Genomic DNA, 14,508 nt, shown 5'->3' with positions numbered 1-14,508 from the left:
TGAAACTTTCTGTCTGAACAGTAAAGTGTTTCCAGACAGTGAGTGCTGATAATTAATGCAGATCATACAGTTGTGTGAATGTTTTTATTCACTGGCACAAAATATGTAAATATAAATAGGGAAAAGCCCTATTACCCATATATTGGTAATTCTTAATTCCCATATATCAGCAATACAGGTTACTGATCATCTTCACTTTTCATATCGATGCCTATTTAAGAGTACTAGCACCACCAAATATGTTTTGATTCATTTGGACATTATATAACTGGTGTAGTAAGAAAAAGTCAAGGTGAGGTTACCTATTTTAAGACCTCATTTAAAATTATGAATATGCCTAGGTAACTTGCTCCACTAGCGATATACTTAAAATATCATTCTGAACTAATGCTTTAGTGCTTCATTAGAATTGACTTAGAAGAATCTTTTATTTTTGGCTATTTTTGTTTGCATATTGTGTTGTGCATTTAGCATTCATAATGGACTAGATGGGTTGGTCTAGATGACCTGAGGTCCCTTCCCACATCAGGTATTCTGTGATTCTGTGATTTTTAGTGTCTGTGAAACAAGGGTGCACTGGTTCACTGTATATAAAGCTACCCATACAACACCTAGTGCCAGCAGGCAACCCAAGAAGAAACAGCTTAGAGCACCCTAACAGATGAAAGGTGTCATATATTACAAAGGATTTTATTTTCAAGTAAGGTATTTCTTTTCCTTTTCCAACCCAGTATGGTGTTTTAGTGTTTCCTCTGAGTCCTCAACACTTCTTTCGTGGTACGGCTGGATAGCATTAGGTGCAGAGCAACAAACAGAAACTGTAAAAAATATTGTTTCTAAAGCTGTATTCATACCACTCATTTTCTGAATTTTTCTGATGTCTGATTCTGAACTCTGCTAAATCCTGTTTTCATTTCAGATTTTTCTCAGTGAGATAGTTTCTTTCAGTGTCTTTCTCTCATCAGATGTCTTTTCTTGGGGAAATAACTTTTTGTTAAGCAGGTGAGGGGGGGGAAAGAATTATTAGTCAAATCTTTTGTGCTGTTTCCAAACAGGGACGAAGAGGCTTAGGTTCAGTCTTCGTTTGGGCTTCTGGAAATGGTGGAAGAAGTCGCGATCACTGCTCCTGTGATGGCTACACCAATAGCATCTACACTATCTCCATAAGCAGCACAGCTGAAAGTGGGAAGAAGCCGTGGTATCTGGAAGAATGTGCATCCACACTAGCTACAACGTACAGCAGTGGGGAATCCTATGACAGGAAAATAGTACGGTTTTTAAATTTCTTTTTTATGTATATGTGTTTTTAATAGTGACTTTAAAGGGGGAGGAGAAAGTTGGCTCATTTATACTAATTAATGGACTGCTTTAGAAAAATAGCATATGTAGACAAGTTCATTTAGCCCCAGTGTGTTACTCAGTTGGAGTCACCATACTGCTCTTTGAAACCAGCATGGGTGTCTCTGAATGTTGCAGCCTAATGCAGTGCAGGTATATGCAGGTATACCCAATTCATAGCAGGCTTTTCCACTCACCTAGTTGCTGCCAGCTCTGAGTGATGCTTTCAAAGATCCTATTACCACAGCCACCAGAACAGATTTCGTTCATTACCAATATCTTGTAGCCCATCACAAGGCCTGGGAACATAGCTTCCTCAATAGTTTTCATGTATTACACACATTATATTAGCAGTTTTCTTATGTACCTCTCTATTTTCTCAGATTTATTTTGGTCCAGCATCATGCTCTTTTATATTCAGTGATGATCAGTTTTCACTCATATTGCTGCCTATTCTGGTTAGCTGATATATTGTAAGCAAGATCAAGCTCATTGCTCATTGTTCATCTTCTCTGTATTGTTCCCCATCTCATTCCTGAACAGCTAGTGTCAATTTTCCATTATGTTCTCATCTTTGCTGGAAACCAACAATTATTTTTTTTTAATTCTGTTTAATAATCTATTGATACTATTAGTATTTGTACATTGTACGTGCTTTTTCAAATTGAGTGCATTCAATATACTTTCCCAACACTTGATCACTATACTACTCCTTTTAACTTTTTAAACCCTTGTACTAGGATTAATCAGGTTTATTAATATTTTTCTCTTCCCTGTTTATTTATTCTAGTGTATAACTTATACAAATCTTAATTTATTCCTGATAAGAAAACTCAGGGACCTTGTTGGTTTTTTTTCCACCAGATATTTTCTTAAGCATCTGTCTAACATCTACCTTCTTTCTGGTCCTTAACACATACCTCTTTTAGTGTCAGTGAGGAGTTAAATATCCTTTGAGCAATGTTTTTTTAATACTGTCTGCCTTGTCTTTCAGGATTCTGGGATGCTGGCCATCCCTTCTTGGATTCTTCCTTATTTTCAGATGATCTAATTTTGTTTTAAACTTGTTCTGAGGTACTTCTTCGTTCCAGTAATTTTTCTGTTCTTAACTCGCTTCTCTTCACTGAAACCTTATCTCTCTTCCTGACATGTTTCTTGTTCTCCCTGATAAATAATAATAAAGAAAAGAAATTACTCCATCTCCTAGCAGTCCTAACTTATGTGATTAAATTCCCTCTACTGTCCTTTAAAAGACCTTCAGTAACTTCATGTTTAGGTGAGACTGATACAATATAAGGTGGGCAGAGGTGATTGCAGTTCCCTAGCCTGACCTCTTGCTTAGCCAAGTCTGCAGGACTTCCCTGAGTCCTTCAAATCCAGCAGTGAGGTCAATTCAACAATAATTTTTATAAATACAGTCGACCTTGCTTCCAAAGTTTCCAGTGATAGAGAATCCACTTAAATTTAGGGCAAATGGTTTTGATTACTCATTGCCATTGAAAAATTCTCATTTGCTATCTGAGCTCATCTAGCTTCAATTTTTAGGCATTTGGTTGTGTCACAGGGTTTATTGCTAGTATGAAGAGCACTCTAGTTGTCTAATGTCTTTCTGTCTACCATGTAGCCTGATCAATTAATCCCATTTGATAAATGAAGGTAAGCTTCTAGCATCATTCTGTATAATACATGTTTTCTTATAAACCCTCTCCCATTTAATGAGCTTTGGGCATCCCAACTGGATGCACCAGTAAGGTAGTAGTAGTATCAGTGCCAAATGCACAGGAAAATGTGACTGTGAGTGCCAGCTCAGTTCCCCTTTCTGTATACATTAAGCCTTATTGACATTTGTTAGCTTCACTGTCATGTAATGTGTTCAACATTGTGTGATGCCCAAGCTGCTTTCAGAGCTGCTGCTTCTCTTTGGCAGAGTTGGTGGTCCAAGGACAGATAGGACGGTAGTTGTGGTCTCATTATTGCACTGCTTACCACTGGCTGTACCCGTTTAGTACTCGGTCCAGACCAGCCCTCACCATCGATTTCTCCAAAGTTTCTCCAAATGTAACATTCATCAGAAGGTGCTGATGTTTTCTTCCAGGTCTTTGATAAAAGCTTTAGATCATTATAAGGCCAAGAACAAAATTGTAGAAGGTCTCATTAGAAACAAGGCTCATTTCTTATACATGCTATAAGAAAATATATAGAATTTCTTTGCCTCTAATATATATCTGATTTCTTACACATGGTTACATTTTGAGACCCTGTAATTAGCGCAGTTTCAATCTACATTTTTAATCTCTTAGATTTGTGGGTTTTTTTAATGTGCAGTATCACATTATCTGTCTTGTAGAATCTTGACTGTACTACTTTCAGCCAACCTGGTGGCCAGAAAAAAATACTGCAGCACTTTGGCAAGCTCTCTTTTTTAGGAGCTTATATTATCCATCATTAAATATACTAGTAGTTAATTAATTTTTTAATAATTAGTTTAAATTCTGTATCAGCTGTTTTACACTACGTAAAAACTTGGCATATAGATGAAATTATTAGGACAATACTGCTTACTCTCAAAATATTGACACTGTGTGGGTTTTCTTTCGATCTTCTGGAAATTCTCCAATGTTCAAAGACTTGCTAAAATCAACAGTACGGTCTAACATGTTCCCTCTACAGCTCTTGTAAAAGTCTTTGGTGCTTCCAAATTTTCTGATTTAAACTTGCTGTTTAAAATAGCTATAAATAGGAAGATGATTTATCATCTTTGTATGCTCTGAAAACTTAATTTTATCTTTTTTTTCCAAAAAGGAACATTCAGTGAAATAGACATTTACTATACACTGCTATTAACTATTCTATTATTTCTAGACAATTAAAACAATATTGTTTTGGGAGTTATTTTGCTTCTGATATATTTGAAAATAAAACATCTTTGTACTTCTGGTCTTGTAGACTTCACCATTTGACCTATGTCTTTCCTTACCCCTCTACGCACATTCTGTGTTTTAATTTTTATTCATTGCTGTCCACTTTGTCTTTTATTCACTTATATTTGTTTATTTATTACTTTTGGCACCTGTCAATACTTGTTTTGTTGACCAGTATACCCTTGCTTATTTTTAAAAATCTAGTAAAATACCTGTATTTTTCTCAGTCCTTATTTGTAGTTTTCTACTTAGTGGATTTAATCTGATTTTATAATAGCTGTAGTTTTCTAATAGTTGTAGTTTTCTAAATGATTGTCTTCCATGCTTTTCAACTAGCACGGTCTTTCTGCTTTTACAGAATTACTATTTCAATAAAAGACCAGGCTTATTTCTGACATCAGTTGCCTATGACTTACTCTAATATCAAAAACACCTGGAGGTGATCTCACCTTTATTGGTAAAGACTTTATGAAAAACAAGAATAGATAACTCTTTTAGTTTACTAAAGTGTAATACTTATCACTTGTAGAGTTAATGCACTGTGCTAATACTTGCAGTTTTATATTTTATTGTAAGATTTTTGAAAGGCATAGTTTATGAATGAACGTGCATTATCCCATAATTAGGGAAAGAATGAAGAGAGTTTACTTAAACATTATTGAAAAGTTTTAAAGATATGTATTTTTAATGTGAAGTCTCCATTAGAGATCTCACACAGGCAATCAGAGGTAAGTAAAAATAACTTGTAATTGAAGTCAATCAATTCTGTAAGCACTGATTGCTTTTACTAACCAGATCCTCCATTCTTTTGGGAGCAATCCAGTTACATGTGCCAATTTTAGATTATTTCTACAGAGTGCGTCATTTTGCACAGTGAATGGTAAAAGCATAAGTATACTGAGGAGCCATAAGAATTAACCCAAGTTTTTGTTTACCAGAACTTAGTTTACCCTTGACTACTTGTGTGCAAAGCAACTTGGATGTTGTGTGTATACCGTAAGATTCACTGATCTCACATACTTGGATATCAGACCATAAATATTCCCCCTGAGAGCTTTTCCCTTTTTTTTGATATATTATCAATTAACTTCTGAAATACACAACCTATCTGGGGGTGTTTTACTACTTGTACTTGGCATTTAAAGCCAGGCAAGCCTTTTCCCCCTCCACGCACCTTCAGAGACAAAGCAGAACAGTGTACACTAGATGCAGTCAATAGTTTTCTGTTTGTGTCATGTGTAAACCAGTTATCCCCATAAGAGATAACAACTACATGCTTCTGTTATGCTACAGCCCAGTGAGAAATGACATGAAATTGTGAAGCCAGCTTTTCAGACAGTATTAAGCAGTCCTTTCAACATGCAAACACATGGAGACAGGGAAATTGCTCTCACCTGTGTGACTGTCTTGCTCATAGCCTGATTTTGAGAGCAAAAATGATAGTATTCTCTTCTCCAACTTGTCTGCTAGAACCAGTCCTCCTAAAGACCTGTCAAACTTCATTTACCTTGGAAAGAATTCTTGTTTGAAAAAAGAACTGAAGACAGAACTGAAAATTCTGAGGACAAAGTCTTTCAACTGTTATAAATCACTAAAACTAGAATACAGAAGATGGGTATTTGTTTTCGTTGTTGTCCCACACATACTTTTTGTTTAGACTGCTGCTATGTTTAAGTGAGAGATTGTCTTCATATCTTTCCCCAAAAAGCTTAGAGCTTGCAGTAAGTTTAAAGAGAAAAATAATAAAAGAATAGGAAGATTATTATTAAATTTAGACTCTCCAAATCCTATTATGCATATAAATTTATATGCAGTATACAAATCAGATATGAAGGGCTCAACTTCATGCAATAACATGAAAAGAGTAACAAAACTTAATCGAGGCATATAGTGATTTGGTTTGTTGGAGTCAAACTCCTGTATTCAAAATAGGAAACAAAAATGCTACTGCAGTAAATCAGGAAAAAGTGACCTGGCATGGGATTTACATTCAAAATCAAATGAACTCATTCTTATATTTTTTTCTTATTTTTCATGTAACTTTCATGTAACAAACTCCAATATTGTGTTGTTGTACATAAATACTAATCCATGGTTAAGGGACAGTGAACGGTTACAACTTTGCAGTTACTTCATACTTTTCCTTGCTTTCTTCAGTTTCTTCTTGCTGCTTCTTTTCTGTTTTTCTATCCAATATGTGCAGAATGTATTACAAGGTAGATGAAGAAACAGTAACCACATGTTAGGCACTCATTGTGTGGAATAAAAATTCTTATAAAAATGTTTTGGTTTCAATATGGACTAATAGAAGCACCCACAGTTTTATAACTACACAATAGATACTTTTTTCTCTTTTCATTACTGTGTGGTTTTGTGATTGCTTGCTACAAATATAGGATGTAACATAATTTTAGAAGGCTTTTGAGTCTGCAGGTTTTTTTCAGTATTGTACAATGATAGTTTAAGAATATAATTTCATCTAAAAACTCTGTTTTCCATACAGAGCTTTTTTTACTGACTTTGAACTAAAGTAAATGGAAGCAAATTCTGGCCTGAAATAATTTGAGCTAACAATTATAGTTAACCACACACTGATGTTACTTTCTTGCATGACTTCCTTGTTGCTCAGGGAAGGTTCTTCAAGTGTGCTTGAATTTATGCTATACCAAATTTTATTGCAGTAACTGTTGGACCATTATGGACCAAGTTTCCGACCTTGGATATATTAACATGCCCAAAGCGTACAAACATTTCACAGATACAGCTGGATGTACACCTTTTACATAGACTCTTAGGGAAAAGAACTAGAATTACTTGTAGTAATTAAAGAGCAGCTGCACAGTGCTGGCATATGTATAAGCATAGAAACTCACACTGTGGAACAAAGGCAAATCAGCAGTAGGTAAAAAGTATTAATAAAGTATGTACTTTATAGACGTTATCTCTCATAACACAGTGAGTGTAGAAGTGTTGGCTAGTAATACACAGTTGCCAAGGTATTTTTTCCTGCTATTCTTTTCTCTATTTTGAATACTATAGAATAATGCTGGAAGATAGCTTCCCCACTCCAGACCATGCAGCTAGGGTAGGTTAAGCAACACCTAGTATAATTATCTATATAGGCCTTTCATTTATCAAACATGTTGTGGAAATGCATCCCATTTCCTTTTAATTCCTTTTTCAAATCATTTCATAAAGCACTAAGGAATTTACATATGGAAGTCCCTCACATATAATTTATAAACCTATTATATTACTTAGCTTCTGAAAATAACTTCTCTAGGTACTGTTCCACCTGTTTCTTTGTTTCCTAAAAAATGCCAATTCATCTACTGAGTTTCTTTCTTATCTAAGGTATAGTTCTGCCTTGCTGACTAGCTTCTACTCTAAGCAGAACTTAAAAACAAGAACAACCAAAAAAACCCAAAACCAAAACAAAACAAAAAAACCACCACCCATCTCCTGCCAGTTCTTCAAACTTGCTCTTGAGAAACTCTTTCAGAGTATCAAGATACACACAACATAGTACCTTCAATTTGGGATAGATAGAGATACACAAAGGATGTGAGAAGGAACAGCAGGTTTTTGTTAAACGTTTGACGCTTTTAGGGACACAGGTTCATAGAAATCAACATATCCTGAAGAACTGTAACAGAAGATAAAAAAATGCTTCCATCAGTTCAGAAAGCTCATGTCATTAAATATGAAATAGCAATAAATGCAGATGCTTGGGAGAAGAGTGAGCATATTCTCTGCTAAGGGAAATCCTGGAAAGGACATTTTTACCTTGGTCATTAACCTCCCAATAGGTAAAACTATGGAAAGAGTGATAATGCAGCCTAATAATGAGTGTGCAGAAATGGCATCTCCTTAATTCTTTAGAGCAAGTTGCTTCCATAAAACTATTACAGCATGTCTAGAATTTTTTCTTGATGAATGTGTGGATGCCCTGAAAGCTGTTGGACTTCTGCATATAGCAGGTATTACAGTGCATTGTGGTGATCTGTATCATTTTTGTCTGCCTTTCATCAGGGTGTCTGTCCTAGGTTGCTAATTTCATGTTCAGGCCAGTACTAGAAACATTGTCTTCAGTGAAATCTAGTTGATTCAAAGGATTTAGATGCTAATAGAACTCGTGGCCCTAGAAATATTGCATGGACTTCGCTTGGGCAGTCTGATCAGCATTTTCAGAGATCAGTAGTTTTTGCAAAGGCATTTGAAGCATATAACTGGTTTGTACTCAACATAAGATTCAAAAATTTCTCCTCCCCACCCTATTGATCAGAATGACAGCTAATATACGCTAATGTCAGCTTCATGGTGCTGTCATATACCACACCCCTTTATTGCAATTAATGATGTTGCCCTCATGTGGTTCAGGAATTTGGGGCACCATTTTTCTTCTTGAAACTAGCTCACCTGTTGGTGGTCCTATACGCTTTTTTTCTCAGGGTGGACACAACACTTCTCTGACAGTGAATCCACAGTGCAGAAAAACAAGCCTCAGATCTTGGAGGTAATTTACACCTAAACCTCTCAGGTCCTGTCAGTGACTTTACTTTGAAATCGCTCAAATGGGATTTCCACTTAAAAGGCTTTCCCTACACATTTTCTGCTGTAATATTTGCTGAGTAAAAGAGAAAGATAAGGGTCCTTAGTTCAAACAGCTGCTACAACATCCGCTTAGAACTTGAGACAACATTGCCAGATAAAGAGGCATCACGGTTTATTGTGGTTGGTATCTGTAGCTGCAGTACAGTAAAAACACTCTGGAAGCATGTTCTTCCCGAGGAGGAGAAACACAGCACCATGCAGTGTGCTTTTCACTGTATTGAGGGAGGCTGTCTCTTAAAGAAAAGCTGCTACAAGGGCACTTCTCACTACCTGAGCTCCTGTAGGCTTTGCTGCCCTTTGGTCCTCTGAGGAAAGTGCCTGCTGCAGCATTTTTTTGCAAGGGACAAGCTACCAGACTACAAAAGAGACAAGTATGTGTTAGTCCCTTATGCTGCCCTCTCTTTTTCCTGGCCTCCTTCCACTCCTCACCACAGCACTGACCAGTGTTTTTTTTCCAAATGGCATACCTGAAGCTTGTATGTCTCTATTTGGGTACATGTCATCATGTAGTCTTTGGACATATTAATCCCACCTGCAAAATCACTAGTTGCATTTGCACATATGAGTAATATAGTATTAGCTGTTCCTGCTGCAGTTCCATCTCAATATTGGCAAGGGCATTTATGGAGATTGCATGCATAAAGATTTTTCCAACATTAATATTTCATTGTCTAAATTAATACACAGACATAAGGAGAGAACGCATACAGAAATTATATGAACATTTTAGTTATGGGGTTCAATTTTTAGCTGATGACAGATAAAAGAAAATATTTAAGAAGGTGTGCATTTATGGAGGATATTAAATAATAGGGGGGAAAAAGGTTCTTTCTAGACTTCATTATGCAAGAGATCTGGCCTTTGGGAAATTCATTAATTTAAGGGTATGACATTATAATTTATTAAATCCGTCTCTTTCAACTTCTAGAAGCTTCTACTTTGTTTTACTTGCTCACTGCTTGCTTTCAACAACCATTTCCTGCATGCTGTTAGCTCCTTCTCTATTAGAAGTGTCTTGTGTTAGCTTGCGTACACTTACATGTCATGACAACTGTCAGCAGCCATGTACAAATTATGTAATTTGTATACTGGCTAATGCAAATGTGTGAAACCTAAACCTCCTACATGCAATTACTTGTATTCTGGCCAGATGGGATGCGGCTGTTTTTTCAGATCATATTTTGCTTATCTTCCAGTTTCAAAGCTAGACAGGCATTTTTACATGCCCTGTGCTTTTTCATGATTTTTTGATCCTCTGATCCTGTCTTTCTCCCATCTTTGTACATATCTGTGTTGCAAATGAAGTATAATACCAGTGATTTAGAGAAAATGGAGGCACAATAATTTTGTATACTTCAGTAAGAAGCTGTGTAATCAACTTCTCTGCCCCTCAGGCAGATATTTTCTGTCTCATAGAGACAGAATCTCAGGGATCAGCTGAAATGCTGAGAATAAGATTTGGTGTCACAGGTCATTCACTCTGCCACCTTCAAGGAGGTTTCTGTGCTGTAGACTGCTGTCTGCTAGCAATTTTTCTCAAGTCCATGTGGGTTTTGCTTGACCTTCCATGATGTAGTAGTGACTTTCTTCCTCTACTGCCTTGCTCTTGCTGGCAACCACTTCTTCAGGAAGAAGAGTGTAGGTTAGAAGCGCTTTAGATTAACATTGCCTGAAAGAAGCAGAATTTAGAATAAACACATATTTGTATGTGATTTACTGTCTTACAGAAAGAATTGGCCTAAAATTCATTATGAGATAGGATCATCCTAGCACCAAGTAGAAGACAGTGTCTCTAGTTGGTATTGCACACTACAGTTTATATGTCCATTTAGATTACATGTAAAAATATGTGGCAGCATATAATTAAGCAATACATAACAATTTAAAGCTGCAAATAACTAATCGGCTGGTGATGTCTGGGCCATACTTGTGATTACATCAGGATTTTCCAATGAATTGTTGCTTAATTTCATGTGAATTATTGCATAAGGCATGAAGGAAGGATTAAACATGGTACTTAGCATGACCCCAACTGTTTTCTGTTCTGTCACATACTTCCAGTGTGACTTCAGGCAACCTAATTAACCCCTTTATACCTCTTTTATAGTCTTTAAAATGGGCATAACCAGTCTGTATAGAGGGAGCACTGTAAGATTTAGTAAAGCACTGTTTGTAAAGCACTTTGAGATTCTTGGGTGGAAAGTGCTCTATAAATGCAAATAGAAGGGCAGAGTTCTAACTGTGCAGTTTTAAAACCCTCTGCATGTTTTTCTAATTTACGAGGCTTTTTGTTGGTCATGCCATGCAATAAACAGAGGCTAGCATGTTTTCAGTGCAGTACAGAGAACACTTCTCCAAGTTCACAAGTGACTTCAAGCTCAGAACATCTATCATCATGTATTCAGACACCTCTTTTTTTCCTCTCCTTGCAATGAAAGAAGGAAATATCCTCCACATACATGCAACTCATTCAAGCAAATGAAACCTGTTCTGATTTCTGAAGCTGTGTTCTAAATTTCACACATTGAATTTCTTCCAGATCACCACAGACCTGAGGCAGCGTTGCACAGACAGCCATACTGGAACCTCAGCCTCTGCACCTATGGCTGCAGGCATCATTGCACTGGCACTGGAAGCAAAGTAAGATCTGAGTTATACTCTGGGGGAAAAAAAAATTAAAATAAACATAATGAAAGATCTTTCTCAGTCATCCAGCACCTTTATCCAGGGATCTCAAAGTGCTTTGGAAACTTGTAGTAGTTCACAGTCTTCCCAGGCAGGAAAGATCTGTGTGCTTATTTCACATGCAAGAAAGCTGACACTGTGGAAATGACAACAGAGTACTTAGTGTTGAAATAACTTGAAATGGTATTGAACATAGGTAGCTTCCACTAAATGATGTGTGGCATCCTCACAATGTCTTACAGTACCCTCACAGTGCTGCCCAGATCTGCTATACTCTGCAGGCTACTGTAGGTCACCTCTTGCATTCATCAGGCTTTTCTTAGCGGTACCCATTCTTGAATGCTGAAGAAAGTTTTAGAATGGTGTTAGGTTACCATGAACAGAAATTAATGTAGTATGAAAAGTGAATGTTTTCAACTTCTGCATGCTGACACAAACCTGTTTTATCTAATGGGTTAAGTTCCTCAGCTGTAAAAACCAAGGATAGTATAGGTCCATAGTCCTTTTACCTTTAGCTCAGAAAAGTTTCCATCTTACAAGCATCTTCTCAACTGCAGGATTTTGTTCTTTGTGTCTAATATATATCTTTAATGTGCTTCATGGAACAGCAGAAATACTGAAGATTTATCAGGTACTTCTGTTTCAAAACCTTTTGCATTACTTTGTGCTGTGTTGGATAATATTTGCAGGTCTAAGGTAGAATGATCCACCGCAAATCCTGCTTGAAATCAAATGTTTCTAAGTGCTGGGAGATTGATTCCATTAAATTCTAAAGAAAAACAGTTTCCTTTGGGGGCAGACACTTCCTTTGAAGGAAGTAAAAAATTTACACACAGTAGTAATTTCAAATTGTATGTAGCTCACAGGTGTAGAATACTTTCTGTTTCATATCGCTTTTTTGAAGAAACCATGGGCCAATATTCAACACAGAATACATTTTTGCTGTTGAGTTATAGTCATGAGAATTAAGTTAGGAATTGAAAAACTGACATAGTCTGAAGTAGTGCGGCACTTGTATCATTATAATTAGATTTTCTTACCACAGTCAATAGAAACAAAGATATTTTGAAAACTTAAGATAATGCTATTGTTTAAAAAAAACACTTTTCATTCTAAACAATTTGCACATGCACATACGTGTGCATGTGCATAAATTTCATTCTGCTGAAATATTTTGTAATTATTTCTTAATGAGCAGATTGCTTGTGATTTATTGTTTGTATTTTATGATATTTTGTGTGCATTTTCTAGAAAACTATTGTAATTGAAAGTTTCAAAGAGTTATAGCACACAATATCTACAACCGAAATATTGTTGTGACATCTTAAAACACACTAAGAAGCTTACACTTTATAACCTTTTTTCTCTGTGAACTTTGGTGACTGTACCAATGGGAAATCCATGTTAGTGCCTATGGACTAGTCTGGGTGGGATTTTTTTCTCAATTTAATAGTTGCTAGCATAGAACAAAAACAAGACTGTATTAAAGCTTCATATGCAGTGATGAAGACAAAATGTGCCAGTGTCTAAAGATCCTGGTCACTTTTTTGTATATGTAGTACTCTGTTGCATGGTGCTAACAAGAGATTCAGGGGAAAAATGTATTGGTTTTGCCTCCTTTCAGATTCTATTCAGTTTCAGTATATGGAGGGTTCTTACTTATTTCCAAATATTAGCCGCATATTTAAGTAGATCCAAAGGAGTTATATTCATAATATCATAAATGTGGGTTTAATTATTTGTATTCCATTCACTAACTTTTCTGTGTGTACTTAAAACCAATTTTCTGAACACAGCCATGAAAGAAAGAAGGGGGAAAAAAAGGGGAAAAAAGGAGAAAAAAAGGAAACTAAGGAGAGGAATATTTCCAGGTTTGCCATGCTGTTTTTTTCCATAAATTAATCCAGTTCTAGCAGTGGAGAAACCTTTGGTCTTGTGAAATTAAAGATTATGAAGTAAAGCCTTTAATATTACAGGGAGATCATATGATAATATATTCCATTTTAATGTCTGGGATTTGTTTGTACAAAATCGATACAGATTATTTTAAGCAGTTTCTGAATAGAAATCCTTATTTATTGATCTGACTTGAAAATTCAGGTTGCAATTTTCACCTGTGATACCTTCAAATTTAGCTAATCCAAAATAATGATGCTAGGAATTGAACTATGCAAAATGAAGTTCTGAAGTCTTCTTAAGTATTTTCTCCAATACTTTTAAAATATATGGCATGTAAAGGACATGATATTGCGGCTTAGTGTAAAGGCTTACTGCAACTACTCTGCATTCAGAGTATGCATTTACATAGATTCTTCCTTAGATTCTATATTAGTGCCTGTGCTAATAGCACTAGTGCTTATATGAGATTTTTTAAGACTAGTTGGAAAAGTGTTTTGCAAGGTTAATTATGCTGTTTGTAAGCAAGATGCTTAAAAATTAGAGTACTTAGTCCTGAACACTTTTTGAATGTCTGTAATAATGTATAGTTTCAGCAAATTATACCATGGAAGGGGTTTAAGCCTATGAGATGGGTTTTCCCCAATAGCCAAGTTCTACTCCCAGGAGACATCAGGAGGTGAACAGAGTGCTAGTCTGGCCTGGATGTAAGTTAGAACAGCCAAAAGGTCTTTGCTCCATTGTTTGACTCTCTGTTGTATTAGGGAATGCTAGTGTGTGAGTTAGAAATCTTTCCATTAATCTTTGTTGGGTTGGGGTTTTTTTTGAGTAGTTTTAAAATCATGCTCTAAACGGTGAAGTATTTGAAAAACATAAACATAAGTAAATGCTTAATTTAGAACGATGTTTCTCTTGAGCTTTAACCACATGCACCATCTAATGCAATTTCAGTTATTATATTGAGATTGACTTGGAAGTACTCTGTTGAATCCAGGTTGCCCAGTGTTTCCTGTTTGCAGTTACATGTAACTTTGCCAAAGAATAATCGTTCAAT

The 14,508-nt window shown here is 36.0% G+C and overlaps 1 protein-coding gene across 2 annotated transcripts in view; it reads left to right on the top strand.

The window, feature by feature from the left end:
* The window catches only part of PCSK5 (proprotein convertase subtilisin/kexin type 5), a 247,686-nt gene that overhangs the window by 117,929 nt on the left and 115,249 nt on the right, over positions 1-14,508 (top strand). For both annotated transcript variants that reach the window (XM_027811983.2, XM_027811982.2), the window contains exons 8-9: positions 1,056-1,268; positions 11,413-11,513. In XM_027811983.2, coding sequence (XP_027667784.1) covers positions 1,056-1,268; positions 11,413-11,513 — 314 coding nt within the window. The remainder of the gene's footprint in view (positions 1-1,055; positions 1,269-11,412; positions 11,514-14,508) is intronic.

Source organism: Falco cherrug, chromosome Z (assembly GCF_023634085.1).
Source record: "Falco cherrug isolate bFalChe1 chromosome Z, bFalChe1.pri, whole genome shotgun sequence".
Taxonomy (NCBI): Eukaryota; Metazoa; Chordata; class Aves; order Falconiformes; family Falconidae; genus Falco; species Falco cherrug.
This window is presented reverse-complemented; position numbering and strand designations above follow the sequence as displayed.